This window comes from Phaethon aethereus (genome assembly GCF_964289735.1).
Source record: "Phaethon aethereus genome assembly, chromosome: 3".
NCBI classification, from domain to species: Eukaryota; Metazoa; Chordata; class Aves; order Phaethontiformes; family Phaethontidae; genus Phaethon; species Phaethon aethereus.
Window position 1 is genome coordinate 88193433 of NC_138576.1, and position 19237 is coordinate 88212669.

Here is a 19237-nt window from a genome sequence, read left to right on the forward strand (position 1 = left end):
AAAAGTATAAAGTGATTTTGTTAAACATAATTTTTATCTATGATATGAAACATTTCAGGGGCTATTGCACTGAGATTTTATTCTTACACTTTAAGTTACAGAACAGCTAAAGAATGGAATTCTTATGCATTGTCTGCTTCAGATGCCTTCAATATAGAGACCAGAAAGTAAAAGATAATTAGAAGAAAAATTTCTGTTAAAGTTCTCACTGTAACACTTGCGCTTGGGCATGCCGCTTGTTACTCTGTCGCATGGCTGACCCCATCTGTGGTCATAAAAAATTGTTTTAGTATGCCATAAAAAATTGCTTTAGTACGTCTCTCTGCATTAGTTGTACAGTACTTGCTGTTCAGATCAAATACCCATTTGATACTTTTCTTCACCTACCAGAAACAGGCCTGTCTTCTCACGGGGCAGCGGTACCTCACCATGCCCCTGCTCAGGGGGTGTGCTGTCCTGGACCGAAAGGGAGGCAATGCAGGGCTGGGGGAGGGAGCGGTGCAGCACTGGGCAAGGGTAGCGATGGCAAGAAGGGAACTGCCTGGCTTGTGGAGCCTTTCTTCTTACCTTACTGGTTCAGGAACAGACCAGGTTGGTTCCACCACACCAGTGCAACTCCAGGAGTGCCTTTCAGAGGGGCATGCTGGCAAACACTGAGAATTTGCTAGTAGATGAGGAATTAATTGAAAAGCCTGTTACCAGGAAGGAAGAACCAGCCTAACTGGCTGTGGCTATAAATTCAGGTAGCTCTTGGACTTGAACTTCACTGATCTGAACCCCTGGAGTACCAGTAACTCCTTCCTTTGGTCTACTGAAGTGGAATTGCAAGAGAAGAGGCCTTTGTTGCCCACACAAAAGGAAAACACAAGTCACAGGGAAAAAGCGAACACTCTGCAAACCGCAGAAGAACAGTTTTTGTAGAGCTTATCTCCACTTGTCTTTGTCAAGGATCTCACATTCCTTGAAGTTGGCCTTGCCCAGCTTTCCTTACTGTGTGCCCCTCCAGGACTGGCTTTCAGCAGGATTTCTCCATTTCTTACAGATTCTTTAAGAAGGGAGTAGGAGTTCATTCCACAGCTCCTTATCTAACTGTCCAAAAGTCAGTCTCTAATTTAAGCTAGTCCCTAAGACTCTCCAGAATCAATGGAAGCATTTGTCTCTTCAGACGGCTATTAATTCTGGCTGTCTTAGGCATTTCCAGATTTTCACTCCAAAATACCTGTCTGTCTCTCCCCTGATTGTAGGAGTGTGAAAAATCCTGGACACCTGAATGTTGCATGGCTCCCAGCAGGTCAAGGTAAACCCTGTCCTGTATATCCACTCACCTGCACCAACATCCTCTGCTACTGGCTGTACAGCTTAACAGTGTGCTACGTGCCCTGTGTTGTTTTAAACATAAATAGCTATAAAGCAGTAGTTTTCTGCTCCTTGCTTTATACAGAACAGTAAATAACTCTTAGCAACTTCATTATATTCCTGATTTTAAAGGGGTTGTTTTTAGACGTATAATTACCTCCCAAAATGAAAGACACTGTGCATCTTTCATCATCTGTTACTCTGTGTACTTTTTTCCAGTTTTGCTACATCACTGCTGAGATTGAGGACTGCTCCATTTCTTCCCATTAAAAATGCACACACAGACAGTGCTTCCATCGGGATTGCTGCTTGAATTTTAGAAGTTTTAAAATGTCATTTAAAAATAATGCTAAAAGATTTCTACAGAAGTATGAATGCTTTCAATGGAACAGGGTGAAGAGGATTAATCCTTAGAAATTACATTGATAAAAATGCAAGCTCTGATATCAAGCTTATTCTGTATCATTTTAGATGTCTGATTAACAGTTCATGTACTCCCAAGTCATTCACCTTCTATCTACTAGTGTAAATAAATAACCTAATTTGAAAAGCCTCCCTGTCATTTTTTGAATGCAAGAGGAAACGCAGTAACATTACAGAGAAAGAGAAAAAGAATAATGCTCAAATGAAATTCTGCAGCTTCTTCAGTCCTGGCAAATTGCATGCAAGAACAATGTCACAGAAATCAGAATGAAAAAAAAATAGTTGATTTGTCTGTTCTGCACCATAGGAAAAGGCAAATAACTATTTAAAAACCTTTCAATTACAGAGATCCCCACAATTCCTATTGGAATAACCATTTTCCCAGAGAACAGAACAATTTGGTTTTCCAGCATTATGCGACTATCAATCAAGTTCTGTCTTGCATGGGTGTCAGCTGTAGCGGTCTTATCCCTATAGTTGAGTTTCCAGTCACTCACATGAGTCTCAATTTTAGCAGCTGCTTTTCGTTAAGGACATAGCAGTAATGTGCGTCTTCTTCAGCTAGGGCAAATTTAGAGAAATACTTAAGTATAGGCTTAATTTATACTAAATGTATTCCTATTCATGGAAATTACCATAACACAGCATTGTGATGGACTTATTGCAGGGAACTGTGACCTCTGTATCAGTGAAAAGACGCTCAAGATTCTTCTCGCAGTTGCTACTAACACCTACCTAACCTGGTCTCTCTAGTTCACAAACTACTCTGTAGCGAAGGACAAGGTTAAGAGAGTAAGCAGATGTTACATTTCCGGGTCTTCCAAAAATCTGGTGGGTTTAATAAGTTTCTTCCCTCCCTCTTTGCAACTCATTTCAGAACTTACCGACACGAAAGCTTCTGATTTTGTCTCGTTCAGCTGCAGTGTCAGTTTATTTTGAGTATCGTACACTCCATATAGTCTCTTAGACCAACTTGGAGGTATTTTATTCTTGTATCTTAATGAGCTATACAGGGCAAATATCCTTTGTAAATCCAGGACCAGGCAGCTACAGTTGTATACGATGACGCCAAGTTCCTTCATCTGTGAAATTAAAAGTTTGTATCATTAGTGATATTTTGGCTGATGGACCTGTAGAAGTATGCAGCAAGAATGTAAGAGTGCCTGAGGGGTATCTTCAAGAAGCGTGCCTTGAGCTCAGCAGTTGTACTGTCATCTACAAGAACATTCCTAACAATACTCTTTTAACAAACACATAAATTACCAGAGTCATGAGTGGGCAGAAGCTGTAACAGGGTTTGTGTGTTCAGACACTGTTCTGTATGTCAGAGCCACATGTGCTGATAGAATACAACACACCTGAGGGATGGACACAACTTAGGAGCAATACCCATCTATCATAGGCACCATTTTTGTTACAGGCATTTCCCAAGGTTTACTACTTTTGGCTACAGTGGTTATTTATTATTTTTATATTATTTCATCCACAGGAAAAGCATCCTTTCTGCTTGATGATGTAGGAGCACACAATGTTACCAGTGACAGTTTCTTACTTGAGAAATTATTTGTTTCCTGTGAGTTCTGGAAAAGGTGAAAGAAATGGACTTAAGTTATTTCTTTGCTGAAGAAGGAATATGATGCTCCAGCTTAAAAAAAAGAAAGGATGAAGAAACCAGCATTTAATGCTATCAGTAGCTAAATTCACGGTGCTATTAAATCCAGCATGACCAAGTCTATAGTATACCCAATTAGGACACAAAAAGGTTGGCTTCTTAATTCCTCCACTGCTACGGTATGGTACCTCACCTAGGGTACTCCATTCTTGCATACGAAGTATGAACAAAAACAGCCCAAGTAAATATAGACGTCATACTACAATTAAATGCTTTAACCAGCTACGGACACAGTCTCACTTCTCTATTTAAGTAAAGGCATGTCTGGTGGTCATTGTAAATCTTGGCTTGGCAGAGATTTCATTAATTCCACATCCCTAGTACCTAAGTTGTTGACAGAATTTCATTTATAAAAATATTGCCTGGCTTCTGTAACCAAAGCGTAACCACACGCACACTTTTTCCCTTCCTTTGCTTTATAATAGCTCAGGAAAGCACTGCTGTGGGCACAGATGCTATTGACCTCTTATTACCTGCATTTCACACTAGCTCAGCCATCTCCAGAAGTAAAGCGAGAAGAAAACCTGCATGTATATGTTGGAAAACAGTATGTAGTATAAATATTTAAAGGATTCATGCTGGTTTTCTGCAAGCAAACACTCTTGGTAGCACATCTCAGAAGTCTGTCTGGCATGATGAAGAAAATAAGGCGAGTATGAACTCTCCAGCATGCTCAATCCTTTGACACCAAAAAATCCCCACTGGTTTTACTCCCTTAGATGAGCCCTCCACAGGCAGATGAACCCCCCACAGGCACATGGAGTAGTTTCTGGTAGGCGCATATCTTTTTGTAAAGCCTGTGGGAACTCTGAATTGCCACACTAAGGTTACCTCAGAGCTTCTTCCTGCGCAATTCTTCCTGACTGCAGATGAGAATTACTGTGCAAGGGTGGGCAGAGGAAGGAGACCGCAGGATAAAATTGAATTTTCAACTCTTTTTCTATGGATGGTGTGAGGAAACAACAAATCCCAATACTTCAATGAGAAAGAAACTATGGGTGACACCTTCTTAAGGTCCCCAACCTAGAAATAGCACACACATAAGAACATGCAACACCGAGTCATCTCATTCCCAAATATTTACTGAATAGTTGCAACCACAGGAAAATTACCTAATATTCTTACTGACTAAATCAGAATATTTCTGCAAGCTTCCTTAATTCAGAAAAAATACGGAATTCCTTCATTAGCCTGCTCAACCTGAAGTTTGTGGAGAGTTGGAAAATACAGACTACTTACTGCACTGCAGCCTTTCATTTATGGATAAGCCAGTAAATTAATTTTGATGATAAATATAAATTATTCCAAGCTATGCCCAACATCTTAGTCAAACAATCTATTTGGAATATCGTCTTTGGTTTCTCCCCTAGGAGCTGGTATCTTTGAGGACACTCATGTATTCAGTTCTAGACTGTCCCTGTACTCTATGCACTGTTTGTCTCCAAACATTTTTGACTATACATTATCACTGTTTTCACTGTGTGCTGCCAATACTGTTCTCTTAATTGCCAGGCATGCCACTGCAAAGGACTTACTAATAGTATTCTGTTACATCTATCTGCATAATGTGGTTTAATAGGCTTTTCATGGCCGTTAGTCGATTCTGACATAATTATGTGGTTACAGTTTTGCTTTCATTTATCACTCCCATTATTACTATTCCACTTTATCCATTCTGTTAAAAGTAAAGATAAAATAGTGTCCTCACAGCACACCAGAAGCTGCCAGGATGGCTTCTGCACGAGCAGCTCTCCTCAGAGCAGCAGTGCCTGCAGTGTGTCCTCTCCCTATGAGTTGAAGGATTGCCCTTCTGCCTAAGTGCTTCCTTGGGTGCAGCGGTAGGGAGGAAGCCTGGGCCACTGAGGGGGTTGAGTACAATTTTTACAGATCGCCACTTAGGCTGACTGTAAGCCGACGCGTTAGCCGTGCCTCACCGCCAGCCTCTCCCACGAACGGCCGCGCCAGGGACCAGCCGGTTTTGCCCAGAAACTTACCCCCTCCTGTGGGAGCGGGCGTCTGCCGGCGCCGATGGTGCCCTGGGTGAGGCCCTGCCGCTCACCCACTCGCAGCGGTTACACTCAAATCGCAGACTGGGACGAAGCCCTGTCAAGAAATGGATTTACAGCGCAGTAACGAGCCCTGGCTTCCCACGGCGTTGGGTCTTGCCGCTGGCTTCTCTGGCGGCAAGCACCGATCAAAGTTTTCCTGCTTCTGAAGCCGTGAGAAGAGCTCTCCCACACATGGATTCCCTGGTACCCGATACAGACTCAGCTCCTCCTTTCCCTCTCTGGGAAAACAGTTATGCTTTTTACCCAGCTGCCTGTTTTCATTAAGCTTTTAGGAACTTGAGCTCAAATTTGCCTGAACCTGGAAAGCAGAGTCAAGGTTATTAGAAGAGTGCAGACAGCAACTCCGGTGGGCATTGTGCAGACCTCATTTCCTTAGGAAGCCAGGTTAGATGTCAGCTTGTCACCTCACAGCCTATGGTTTGCGTGCGATACATCACCTTGAAATGGAAGCAATACAAACAGTGCACAGGTGTATGCAGTAAAACCCCAGCCCTCTCCTTTGTTGTAGAACAGCCGCAATAGGTTTGGAGACCAAAAAAAAATTCTCTCTTTCAGAAGAGTTTTCCACACTGAGCCTATTTGTACTCCCATACTGTGAGGTGAGGAGAGACTGCTCTTTTTCCAATTAATCACAAAGCCTGTCATCCTGGAGACACTGCAGAGAGTGGGCAGCAAGGATGCGCTAGTGACAGATTTAGCGTGAAGTGGTATGTCATCTAGATAAGGGAAAAGACTTCTGTCTGAGAGCTGCTATTATTACAGACTTGTTTTTTTCTAGTAGTCTCAGAGGAGAAGCAGAAAAACTCTTACATTGAAAGAATCAAAATTTGAGTGTTGCTCCCTGGCTTGCAGTGACTGAAACCTGCAGCTAAGCATCATCTGAGATGTTAGGTAAAACCCTAAGGTTTAAGGTAAAACCCTTCAGGGCCAGAGCTCTTAAGGCAAGGGAAGGATTTCTTCAACCCAAGTTTTAAAAGCAGCTTACACAGTAATAAAAACATCACTGAAAAATTGAACTGAGGATGATCTCAAGAAATCAAAACCTTAATAAAACTAAGGAAGATAAATCTGAAATGAAAATAAAGAGTCACAAATTTGCCTCAAAATGGAACCAAAATATTTGGATGTTAAAGTTGCAGTGTTGCTTGCGAGTGACGTTTTCAAGAGTTTATGTGCTGGGGACAGGAACGGTTTTTCTGCATAGAGAATTTTGTGTCCTCTCATGAGCAGGTTTCATTCCCTCTTTGTTAAGAGCCACCATGAGTGCTGCTCTTAAAGAATGCAAAACATGGGAGCTGGTTTTCCTTGTTCCCTATGCCCTTTACATTTGTGCAGAGCAACTATTAAGGCTAACAAATCATCGTTTGTCTTTCTTGCTAATAAGGGCTTTCTTAAAGCACCAGAGAAGTGAATGGCTACACAAGACTCAAGAAATGGTAGCTTATACCCAATGTACAACGATGCTCTAACTACAGAAGTCAGGTAAGCTACAAAAAGTAACAAATATGGCCTAGCTAGAAAAATACTGATGACAAGAGGAGGAATTCCTTACTAGACTGGACAAAGAGTAGGATTTCACAAACAGGAATTTCTGCTTATTCTTTTCCCTTGTACACTTGCAGGCATCACATATGAAATTAAAACACGGGAAAAGAACCTAAACAATATAGGTAGTGGACCCCTAATACTGTAAGCTTCATAAACTGAGAAGCACTGTTAGCAAGATTTTTCAAATACATTTGGATCATGGGTTAGACAAGGTGTACGCTGTGTCCTTGTCTTACACTGTGTAGACTAGACAGTGTGTTTTATATTTACCTTGAGCTACACCCTAAGAGACAACCCCACTGTGTAGGCAAGGTACTATTTGACCTACATAAGCGTGGCACAATCTGGTTCACAGCTTGCAATATCTGAATTGTGGCAAACGTAGCAGGAGGCTTTAGAAAACTCCTTGTTAATTTATTTTAAAAAGTTTTTTGTAGTTGCTCACACTTGAGCCTAATCCCCAAAAATCTGTCCTCGGGCATTAACAGCCATTTGCCCAAAAGCTCTGGCCACCGGCAGGTGCTGGGCATCCCTTGTCTGTCCTGCAGAAACTCTGGATTAACTACACGCAGTCTATTGCGCACAAAATTAGTAGAAAGTAGACTTTTTATAAACACAGGACTGTGTGTGAATCTGCCATTTGCCTGTGTTTGAGAATGTAATTATGCTTTCAAGCCTGTGATTTCTTTTAATGACCAATTTCCAAATGAATGACTGAGCAAAACCAAAATCACAAACCGGTTCAGTAATGGAGTAACAAAAAGCATGCTATACTGATAAATCAATTACTAAAGGGACCTAAGATTTTTAATAGCTTCTAAAGAATAATAATATACAATGTATTCATTACAACCTTAGAGCCAGCCACAGGTATTTGCAGTTGTAAACTCATTACGTTTTAGTAAAATGTGCTCATACATAATAAAATTATGTTTTAATAAAATTATTTGGTGAGCCTGCACTCTAAACATACGGTTCCTTTTCACTTGGTTATCAGTCTTACCCGACCCCTACTGCAAACCTCTCGTGTGTTTTCAAACGCTACCATTTAATGCTCAGTGAATCTTTTCCAATCATACAACATCGCAGCATCTTAAGGCCGCCTTCCGGGCAGCTGTCCTTTGCCTCTCACCAAAACCTGCGGAGCAGATGCGAGTGCCAGGCCCACGCCAGGCGCAGGCAGCGGTGCAGGAGGGGAAGGGCCTTCTGATGGGAGCGACCATCACCGATGGGGAGAGAGAGGCTGTCGTGGTTTAGCCCCAGCCAGCAACTAAGCCCCACGCAGCCGCTCGCTCACTCCCCCACGGTGGCACGGGGGAGAGAATTGGAAGAGTAAAAGTGAGGAAACTCATGGTTTGAGATAAAGACAGTTTAATAAGTAAAGCAAAAGCCGCGCACGCAAGCAAAGCAAAACAAGGAATTTGTTCACCACTCCCCACGGGCAGGCAGGTGTTCAGCCATCTCCAGGGAAGCAGGGCTCCGTCACGCGTAATGGTTTCTTGGGAAGACAGACGCCATAACTCCGGATGTCCCTCCACCCCTTCCTTCTTCTTTGTCCCAGCTTTATATACCGAGTATGACGTTATATGGTAGGGAATATCCCTCTGGCCAGCCTGGGTCAGCTGTCCCAGCTGTGTCCCCTCCCAGCTTCCCGTGCACCCCCAGCCTGCTTGCTGCAGGCCAGCATGAGAAGCTGGACTGTCCTTGAGTACTTAGCAACAACTCAAAGCATCAGCACCTTATCAACATTTTCTCATCCCAAATCCAAAACATAACCTCACGCTAGCTTCTGTGAAGAAAATTAACTCTACCCTGGCTGAAACCAGGACAGAGGCAAAGAGGTGTGAGCGCGGTAGAAGTGCTTCTGTGTGCCGTATTGTTCTGATGTGACGGTTGTAGCAGGCTTTGCTGTTACAGGAGCAGTGCTCGTCACAGATTCATTAAGTGTAACAGACCCTATTCAGGTAGCTGCCATTTTGATACAAACCAAAAATGCAGCCTGATGCTGGAGAGGCTGAGAAGGCTGCAACACTGCCTGGCTCTTCTCTCACAAAACCTGTGCAGGTATTGGAGTCCACCAAAACAGCGAACACTTCACTAGAAATTGCACCCTACCCTTGTGCATCCCGAGCCAAAATCCTCTCTCTGTGCTTGGCCAGTAACACAGTGCAGAGGCTTCACAGCTTTGTTATGTTAAAATCGAAAGTAATTCCGTGAAATCCAAATCCAGACCAGTCCTGCTTCTGCTCTGAGTTTCACTTTTTCATTCCATGTTGGCAAGAACATGAGAGCTACACTACTATTTGGAAAATACTAGAGAAGCTTAATACAAATGGTAAAGCACTGTATTCTCAGGAAGTTAGTAAACCTCTGTATAGGTTAAACTATCAGAGACTGAATAAATGCAAAATTTAAATTAACAGCATCTTTGGGTGTCAGAAATCATCTAGGGCACAATAAATGTCCTTACTTGAATTCAATTGTTATTTTGAAAACCGCAACCTGCTTTTGAAGATTGCTTAAAGAATTCAAACAGATTAAATTTTGAGATTAACTGTGTCATTGTAACTACTGTTCCTATTTTCTATAGGCACTTTTATTGAACAAATGGTATTTTGAAATTCCTAGATTCAACTCTCAACCATTCTCCATCGAATCACTTTGTGAGTCTTGCACACGGGTATCTCTTAACGCCTGGCCTGTGTCCCACGGTTGCATGGGTTTTACATTGCTGTCATCAAAGGCCAAAGGTTAATTTTCTATCATCTTGGTTTTAAGTGATTTGAAAATAACCCGCAGGCAGAATTTCTGCTGAACTAGAAAAAAAGTCACTTCCACTTGACATAAGAATGCAGTCTCAACCTGAGCTGGGAACTGGATCCCATCACTGAAAACGGAAAACTGTCATTCAAGCCATTGTGCTGGAAATAAATCTGAGCACGTGACCAGGAAGAGGTGACGCATTTGATAGAGAATGCACCCAGCATTGGCACTGAATGTCGGTATAAAGCCGCGGCATGCTTTCAGTAAAGGAAAGGGAGGGACATAAGTGGACTGACTGTACCCCACTGGAACTGATAAAGTACATTTGAACTGGCAGCCACTAGCAGTCCACTGGTCTTTAATTCTCACCTTTAAAAAGTACATTTGATAGATTCAGGTCTGTGGTTCTTGCAGAATAAAGTCCCAGGGAAGTTACAACTTCATACATGATTTTTACTTTTATTACCTAATGGTAAAAAGCTGCCATGATAAGGCAGAGGAGATATTTTAGAAGCCCGTCATTTTTGTGTCCCATTCCTCCTTTTGCTGGTCCACTGGTCAAGAACACAAAACTGCACAGTGATGCTCTACTAATTTCCACTTCACCATACATTCATACATACACCATTATTTTGTATGGCACCTTGATCTTAAGAAAACCGTGCTGGAGAAAACACATAGGTTCAGTATTTCATTTCTGCTGAAAGGTACTGCCACTGAGATGCAAAGCAAGCTGGACACCCAGGCAGAAGGGGGGCTTGCTTTAAAATGGTGTGGTTTAAAAAGAACTTTGTGAGGAAGAGGTAGCAATGTATCCTCAAAGCAGAAAACCAGAAATCCCCTGTGTCCTTGTCACATTAGCAAACCACCCCGTCACAATTTTTCAGCCATCTGCTCTATTGATACGAAAACTCGGCAAAAATTAATCTGTTTGTACAAACAACACAAATACAATGTGTTTAAACCACGGACCACTCTGTGATGATGTTCATGTAGAACCTAACATAGCACTGAAAGAGTAAGTTTGGGCTTTCTTGCTGCTGCTGCTCGCTAACAAACCAAGCCTGACATGTTGCAAGGGCAAGCCAGAAGGCAGAACGGAATCAGTTAAAAATTCCTTGCTATATAGTCTATCAGCATAATTAGCATCACTTGGCATAATCACAGCTTAATTTATCATTTTCAAATGGCTTTTCAGTTTACAGTTTCATTACCCCCTCAAAGCAAGCACAAGCGTCTCTTTAGGGGAAAAGCAAACTTGCAACTGCAAGAAACAACTTTTCCAGGATCATGTTTGATTTATTTCTTGTTTTACTGCAGGAAATCTAATTAATGTGAAATCTAATTTGATTCTGTTTCTCTTTTGAAACACAGTTTTTGTTTCTTACATCAAAGCAAAGTGCAGGCTGGGAGGAAAAGGACCAAGTTGTGCTGGCCTCCATTTCACTGCTGGCAAGCTGCATCACATTTCAGTACTGGTGTCATTCATATGACATTAAAAAATTCGCTACCTCAACGGGACCATAAAAAAAATTAAAAATTAAGTAAAAGATCCTGCTGCCTTCTGGAAAGGCCTGGAGTCTCCTTTGCCACACACACGCACGCAATACATCCTGCTGCCTCTTCCCATCTTTCCCGCCTGTCCTGTCAGCCCTGACCTCGCATCCTCCCCACGCAGCTGGAAATCACAGCACCAGCTCTTAGGATTTGCTCTCATCTATGTAACGCTGCAAGGGGCAGCCGCCGTCTGGCCCCTGCTGTGCAAGAGAGGGGAGAGTGCAAAGGACTAACCTCAGAATAAGGGCCGTATTGATGTCTAAACATTCCTCTCGAAGTGCACGGTTTCTTTGGGGCTTTCAGATTTGTGAGCTTCAGGGAAACGCAACAGCACGTGTCTGACTAATTGGATGCGTTATTTATAACATTACTGACACAGACCGTGGGTTTTCCTTCTGCAAACCGAATAGGGACTGGTAGCAGGCGAGCTGCGGACACAAACTGGGACAATGACATCACATATGAGTTATTGTTGTAACCGTTGAGCCTTGCCAGACTACCTGATCAGAATTAGAAACAACTTCTCTTGATGTAAGCCGAGGGCCAAAGGATCTAATTAAATTTTTACTGAACCTTGATTAAATTCAGTGTACAGGACCTTGAGGTAAGCCAGGAATCCAAACAGTTTAGATAGGTAAGGTTATTTAGCAAAATAGTACACTGGCAGCCCCAGGACAATGGCTAGCCTATATGAAAATCTGTTTCAGAAATCCATATTTGCTTTTTGTTCTATTCTTCTGAGTAGTCGTCTTAGATTTTGTGGGGTTTCTGGCTGCTTTCAGCATGGAAGCAATGTCTCCTGTAAAGATGTGGTCCTGGTATATGTTCCTAGGAAGAAAACTTGCAATTAAACTAATACATCATATTTGTGCCTCCTGACCCTAACAGTAAAATTGGGAACACATTGATCCATGCTTTCTTAATTTCCTCCTTCTGCTAAAGCCCTGTGTTGCACATACATGTAAAGGTCATTTGGGTCATCTGAAAAGCCTCTTTGTACTTGGTCAAGCAGTGTGTCAGTGTCAGCTTGCTGCTACTACATGAACAAGTAGCAATAATGCATGCTATGGCTACGTCATCATGAGAAAGAGGCATATTAATCTGTTTATTGCATAAGGTCATGACCTGGGTGGTTTTTCCTATCCCAAATCACGGCAGATGCTGCCCCGTGGATGTAAAAATTGTTTATTTCCAAGTAACGTGTAACACCCCTTGTGCAAGAAACAGAAGTATTGTGTGCCAAAGATGCCAGAGATTTAATACACTCGTAAAAGTCAGCACAGCTCTTACGTAAGTTAAGACTGAACAGAACGAAGAGGAAAAATACCCACATAAACCAAGTGTGAGGCAGCTTTAAGGCTTGATGCCATTTCTATCTGCAATATTGGGTAATAATCACTTTATAGGAAAAGGAAAGAAATACCTGAAAGGACACCTGAAAACATGTTATTCCAATTCAGCATTAACACTATCTTCCAGTCTTAAAACTGGAAGATCAAATTTATTTCTCACAATTTCTGTTTAAACCAAGTTCTTTGTTACAGCACATATATTTTATTACCTTCAACTCTGTAAGGCACAAAGATGATAAAAGATGTTTTCAATACATTACCTTAATAAGCAGAACATACATCATGAAACTAGTATATGTTCGTGGTGTATATATACCATATATGTAGGTTCTGTACCTATGCAGCAGTTCTACATACAAAATTATGTGCTACCCAATCACAGAAATCTACTGTACCATTACATTTGAAAGAAATGCCTAATAAGTCATTATATTGATTACAAAAATCTGACTGACCAACACAGGAATTCTCATGACTTCTGCCATTTTCTGAAGATACACCTCATGTTCCTGTTCAACTGCGCTGCCTGCCCAAAACACCTCCCTCGAGCAATGATTAACTGTTTGCCACGGAGCGGTTCCATGCAAACAGCAATGATTTCACTGTTTTGGTAACTGCTGTTTACTTAAAAAAGTTAAGAAAGATGACTGCATGATGACTTCCAAACTAGGCCCTGATGCTTATGACAACAATTATCAAAATCTGAAAAGGTTTAGTGATGCCATTAATTCTGCACATTCATATGGAAGGAATGCTTTGTCAGAATCTGTTTTGTTCTGCTTGATGACTTACAGATATAGAAAGATGAGATTTTATACCAAACTGCAGAACCATTATTCCTTTCGTAGAATGACTGAAACGATTGTCCTTCCTTGCCCTGACTCATGGAGATTTATGGCACTGTATTTCAGCCTGATTTACTGTGTGTCTTTTTCACAGGACAATACTAAATTCAGTTTTCCATGAAAGGATTCCACTGTTGAAGTGGGAGGTGACTGAGCTGCTGCATCTGGGAACCTTCTCGAGTTGAGGCAGTTCTGAATGAAGATACTTACCTAGAAGGGAACTATTGTCTGTGCAATATCAAAGTGTGTGTGCATGGGTGGAACTACATATTGAGAATACACATTAATGATTATTATAATGTTGTTATTTTAATTCTTTAGTTGAACAAGACTGATCTGATGGGGTATGCTAATAACTAAATCCCTCCGAGAGGAATCTGCCTCCATTCATTAACATCACTGACCAAGATTAGTTGCCAGCAAGTTCCTGTGGGAGTTGACCGAATAGACTGTGGTGCATTAGCCCCCCCGCATGAGATTCAGCTGGGTTTTAGTGAACAAGTTCTCTTTCAGCACAACATAGGACACATTTTTGGGAAAGTGGTGGATTTACTGCCTTTCTTACATCCATTTAAATTTACTGATTATTTAAGACTCTACCACCAGCTGTTGAGCCAGATGCTGGAGCCCCTGGATCACACTGTATGGCCTGTATTGTTATCTAGGACAAACAACGTGATTAATGGTTGGACTCAATGATCTTCAGGGTCTTTTCCAACCTAAATGATTCCATGATTGTAAAAGGCCACGCTGGTCTTAAGAGCTACAACTCAACAGGCACGCCTACCCCTTAGCTGCTGAACTCCAGCAGTAGCTTCCCAGGAGCCAGCTTCGGCACAGAAGTGCAGCACAAACACTTTTGCCCCGTCCATGCAATCTGGCTTGGGGCAGGACAGATAGGTGCAAACAGGTCAAGTTCTGCTGCCCCCACTTTGCGCAGGCTGCCTGCAGGTGAGCTCTGGTGGAGAAACCATAAAACCATTCTAGTGCAGCACTGGCATTAATACACGTTGCCGTCTCAGCACATCTTACTATTACAGGGTTTCTTAATGAACGCAACACTGTTCTGAAACTACAGGACTTACACTTGTAAATGCAGTGGGTTGAAGGATCTATACATTCAAATCAAGCTTCACTGATCGCTGCAGACAGGCCGTATAGAGGTGTGCCTGGAAACCATGCTCATCATTGTGACCAATGCGTATTTTTTTTTAAAGGCAAGACAACTGCCTGGTGCACTATTTGTGCTGCAGTTTCTGAGAGATCCTTCCAAAGACTTTTTGCAAATTTCAACAGCTTAGCTCTTCGGCTACTGAGTCTCATCTCTAGGCCGTGGACTCATGCAAGCAGATCTCACCAGTGCTGTCTATTCACCACACTGCCTGCCTGCTTCACGATAGCAGTAAGGGTCTTTAAAGCTGTCTCTAGTTTTACACATACCTGCATGGATGATTTTCTGTCCTGTGTGCAGTGGTGTACAGTTGTGTTCTGCCACCAAACTCCTGCATGCCTCCAGTTCCCTAAACAATTCTAGAACCCATCCAAAGTTCTCAAGTCTGATATTCCTAATGCAGTGATATTTGTCAAGTATCTGAGGGAATGTTCAAACGAGAACCAGACTCACTCTCTTTGCAACATCTTCTATGACTCTTAATTATTTTAAGATGTAGTGATGGCATGGCAAATATTAAAAGCAAGCAAACAATTATGAGGTTAGTTTTACTGGAGAAAGAACTTTCTCTTTTCCTTTGGATTGTGGAGATCCAACTACCTGAATATCCCATGCAGCTTTGGAAAGAAGTGAGTTTATCTGTTCAAACTGCATATTCCATCATTTTGCTCTGCAGGTTTATTATTTCTTGATTTACAATTTATTACTGATTACTCCAATGGTAGGTAGACCTGTTCTACAGAACTTTCACAGCAACTGAAAAAAAAAAATTATCAGAAGAAGATAGATCTGTAATTTCAGAGGTCAGAGTAATGAGCTACTCTCATACTCTTACAGTCAACAGAAATCAAATCAAAATGTGCAGCAAGCTGTATTTGCTCTCTCTTACACTAAATGCGAACACACAGGTGGACGATGCACATGGGAACAGAGCACAACAGTGGGAGAAGTACGATAAACGGGAATAGCTTCCTAGCACCTCGCAGCTGGGAATCAGCTCTACATCTAGAGAAACCAGCCAAGCTGGGGAGACACAAGAACTCTTTTTGGCTCCAAGTGCAAGGTGAATATGCAGCCCCATGCCGTTCCCGATCACTAGATCACAAAAACAGAAGCATGCAGGAAGAAGGAGGAACCAAGAGCACTACCAGGTGGTAACAGAAGTACATGCAGAACGCAAGTGGAGGAGCCACATTACCCATGTTCTTGTCTGGCTTTAACCAGCCCTCTGTTAGCAGTGCACAGCAATGGTAGCAAGAGACTAACAGCCAATTTGCTTCGCTGAGATTCCTTTGTAAATACTGGATGGTCAGGTAATAAATTTCAAGCAGAGTAAGCCTAATGGGCAATGCTGACTGTCCTGATTTACTGAATGTAACAGAGAAAAAGCAGCCTGTCTCAGTTAAAGACTAAACCAAAACATCAGACTTCCAAATATACAAACTTTATACCATGATAAATGCATACCGCAAGTTCTGCACATTTCCAAGAGCAACATATCTCCCCCTAGCCTTCCCTCCCCCACCAAAAAGAACAGGAAAGAAAAAGAAAAGCTGCTATTTTGGAGAAATGTAACAGTCATCAAACTGCTCTAGATTTGGTCAGATGGAGACCCTAGCTAAAAGCTCTTAGTGAAAACAATAAATGTATTTTCAGCCTGTCTTTTAAAGGACGAGCTGTAACAGCATCCAGCAGAGTTCCAACAGTCCAACTAGTTTTCTACACTACAAGAAGTAAAGACACAAAAAAGGTATTTAAATTGTCAATACAGCTCTGTAATACCTACTTTTCTTCACATCTTGACTCATTCACCTATGCTTGAAGATCTGGGTTGCACTTTTACATTATAACATTAGCTAGTTCTGGAAACGATCCCATTGAAATAAATCAGATTAGCAGCATGAGTATTTTTAAGGATTGGATCACATGGCTAACATTATATCACAACTTTTTAGAAGCAGGTATTCTCTGTCATGGATAAGAGATATTATTGAACACAGAAATATGAATTTAGATAGAATATACTGGTATTATGTTGCATGTACTTTCAGTCTAACATCTACCCACCCGAGCTTGATTGAACCTTGGTGGATGACGAAGTTGAAAGAGCCTTGTTTCATGTTATAGGACACTTGAGACTGTGCTCAATTTACTAATAGCGATATGATACTGAACACCACTGGGATGGTAAGAAAATTAAGCAAATTATTAGAAGATGGGAAGGACTGGCAACGGTCTAAAGTGCACCTTAGGGGAAAAACCGCATTTCATACTAGATGAATATTACATCAAATGGAAACTCTCAATATAACTTTTGCTTGAGTGAAAAGATATAATTCCACTAACTGTCGGACAAAGTATCTTATCTCAAAAGGACCAGATGCACCATTACATAACTTCTAGAGACTAATTTAGATAAAAGTTTAAAAAAATGACTGATTATAGCACGCTTTTTGCTCTATGCAGCTCTGTAAAGATTGGATGCAACTGTCATTAACAGAAATTGCAAATGTGCAGATCCTGTCTCAGTGATCAGTTTGGAGAACTGGCTCCTTGACAGCAAAACTTGGGGGAGACTGGAAACAAATGAGATCATCATGATGTAGTTTAAGTTGTATAGAAGTCCAGTATTTATTACATATTGTTTTTATGGGTGGACAATTTTGGTCACAGAAATAAATAGAAATGACAGTTTTCAAGGATATAGTTTGAGGAAACGATCATTCCCCTTTCCCTGAGAGATACACATAAAAAATGCATGGGTTGCAATTGCTTCCAGCAGTGTTCCAGAGCTTCCTGAATTTTGGGAAAGTTTTGATTTGGATTTGGATCCCCAGAAATGGAGACCCAGAAAAGAAGGAATAATCCCAGGATGAGTTTTATCACTCTCTTAAGTTCTTCCTTCAAGCTGTGACACATCCACATGAGTCTCCTTAATATAATCACAGTATCTTGGGGTTGGAAGGGACCTTTAAAGACCATCTAGTCCAACCCCCCTGCAGTAATCAGGGACATCTTCAACTAGATCAGAGCCCCATCCAACCTGATCTTGAATGTTTCCAGGGATGGGGCATCTACCACCTCTCTGGGCAACCTGTGCCAGGGTTTCACCACTCCCATTGTAAAAAATTTCTTCCTTATGTCTAGCCTAAATCCTACCCTCTTTTAGTTTAAAACTGTTACCCCTTGTTCTATCACTACAGGCCCTGCTAAAAAGTCTCCCCATCTTTATGATAAGCCCCCTTTAAGTACTGGAAGGCTGGAATAAGGTCTCCCCGGAGCCTTCTCTTCTCCAGGCTGAACAATCCCAACTCTCTCAGCCTGTCCTCACAGGAGAGGTGTTCCATCCCTCTGATCATTTTTGTGGCCTCCTCTGCACCTGTGCTGAGGGCTCCAGAGGAACGAGACTAATTGGCACAAGACTTTTGAGTAAAGAATCACATGGATTGCTTCCAATTGATTTTTCACCCCAGAAGGAAGAGTTGCTCCTCCAATATTCCCACAACCTCAAACTGCCCCCAAACTGCCTTCTTAGATGCAGCTCTCAATAGCTGAGATACCGTATTTATCTCCCAATTTTTGTCGTCTCAGTGTAGAAAGAGATTAGGTCTTATCACTCCTATTTGTCACAGAAGACAAGAGGCGAAGAAGGTAGTAGAGAAGAATTCTAAATGCTGCTTTTGTCTCCTTTTTTCTATAAGGAGGAGAGCCTGAGCAACTAAATTGAAACCCCCAGAACCTCTCAGTCCAGTTCTGTCCTGTCTCTGGTGGTAACAGGCAAGACACGCACCAACATTCCAAGTTCTGCTGCAAGCCTTCCTGTAGCTGGGGCCAAAAAACTAATTCATACTAAAACAAATAAAATATTGACTCAATTTTAAGTAAAAACTAATGACACATACAAAGAGTATGACGACACACACAAAGTCAACCCAGTTGACTGACTGGGTTTTGTGTTTGGGGTTCCCACCTTCCCAGCCCTTTTTTCCTAGTAACTATAGGGTTCTTAATTTCAGACAATTCAGAATTCAATATACTTTCATTGTAAGTACACACTAGATTATTAACGTTTATCCAAAAAATCATAACTTTGCTTATCTACTGTATCTACAGATACTTAATAAGCATTTTTTGAATAATTAATATTCATAGCTCTCAACATCTCACACTGCTAATTTGACTGTTGATTCAACTGAATTATTAACAGAATAAATGAATTGGGCAGCTTATTTCTTATTCTTCAAATGTAATTGAAAATTCCTAAGTGCTACAATGTTCATGTACTGTAGGAGTCAATCCTAAAGAGACATAAGTACCTTTTACATAATAATGAAAAAAGCAGTCCACAGAGGGTTGTTTTGTCTTTCATGCACTGTCACACATCTTACCTTCTCCAGTATTTTTGCCCTCCTGTATATTTACTGAACATCTTAGGCGCATCAAGCAAACACCTAACTCCTCAGATAAAACAGGTCACTGTT

General features: G+C 41.5%; 1 protein-coding gene across 2 annotated transcripts in view; it reads right to left on the reverse strand.

Moving 5' to 3' along the window:
* PLD5 (phospholipase D family member 5) overlaps window positions 1-19237 on the reverse strand; it is a gene marked incomplete at its 5' end in the record, with an annotated part of 182219 nt that overhangs the window by 11584 nt on the left and 151398 nt on the right. For both annotated transcript variants that reach the window (XM_081997126.1, XM_081997127.1), the window contains one exon: window positions 2664-2861. In XM_081997126.1, the coding sequence (XP_081853252.1) occupies window positions 2664-2861 (198 nt within the window). The remainder of the gene's footprint in view (window positions 1-2663; window positions 2862-19237) is intronic.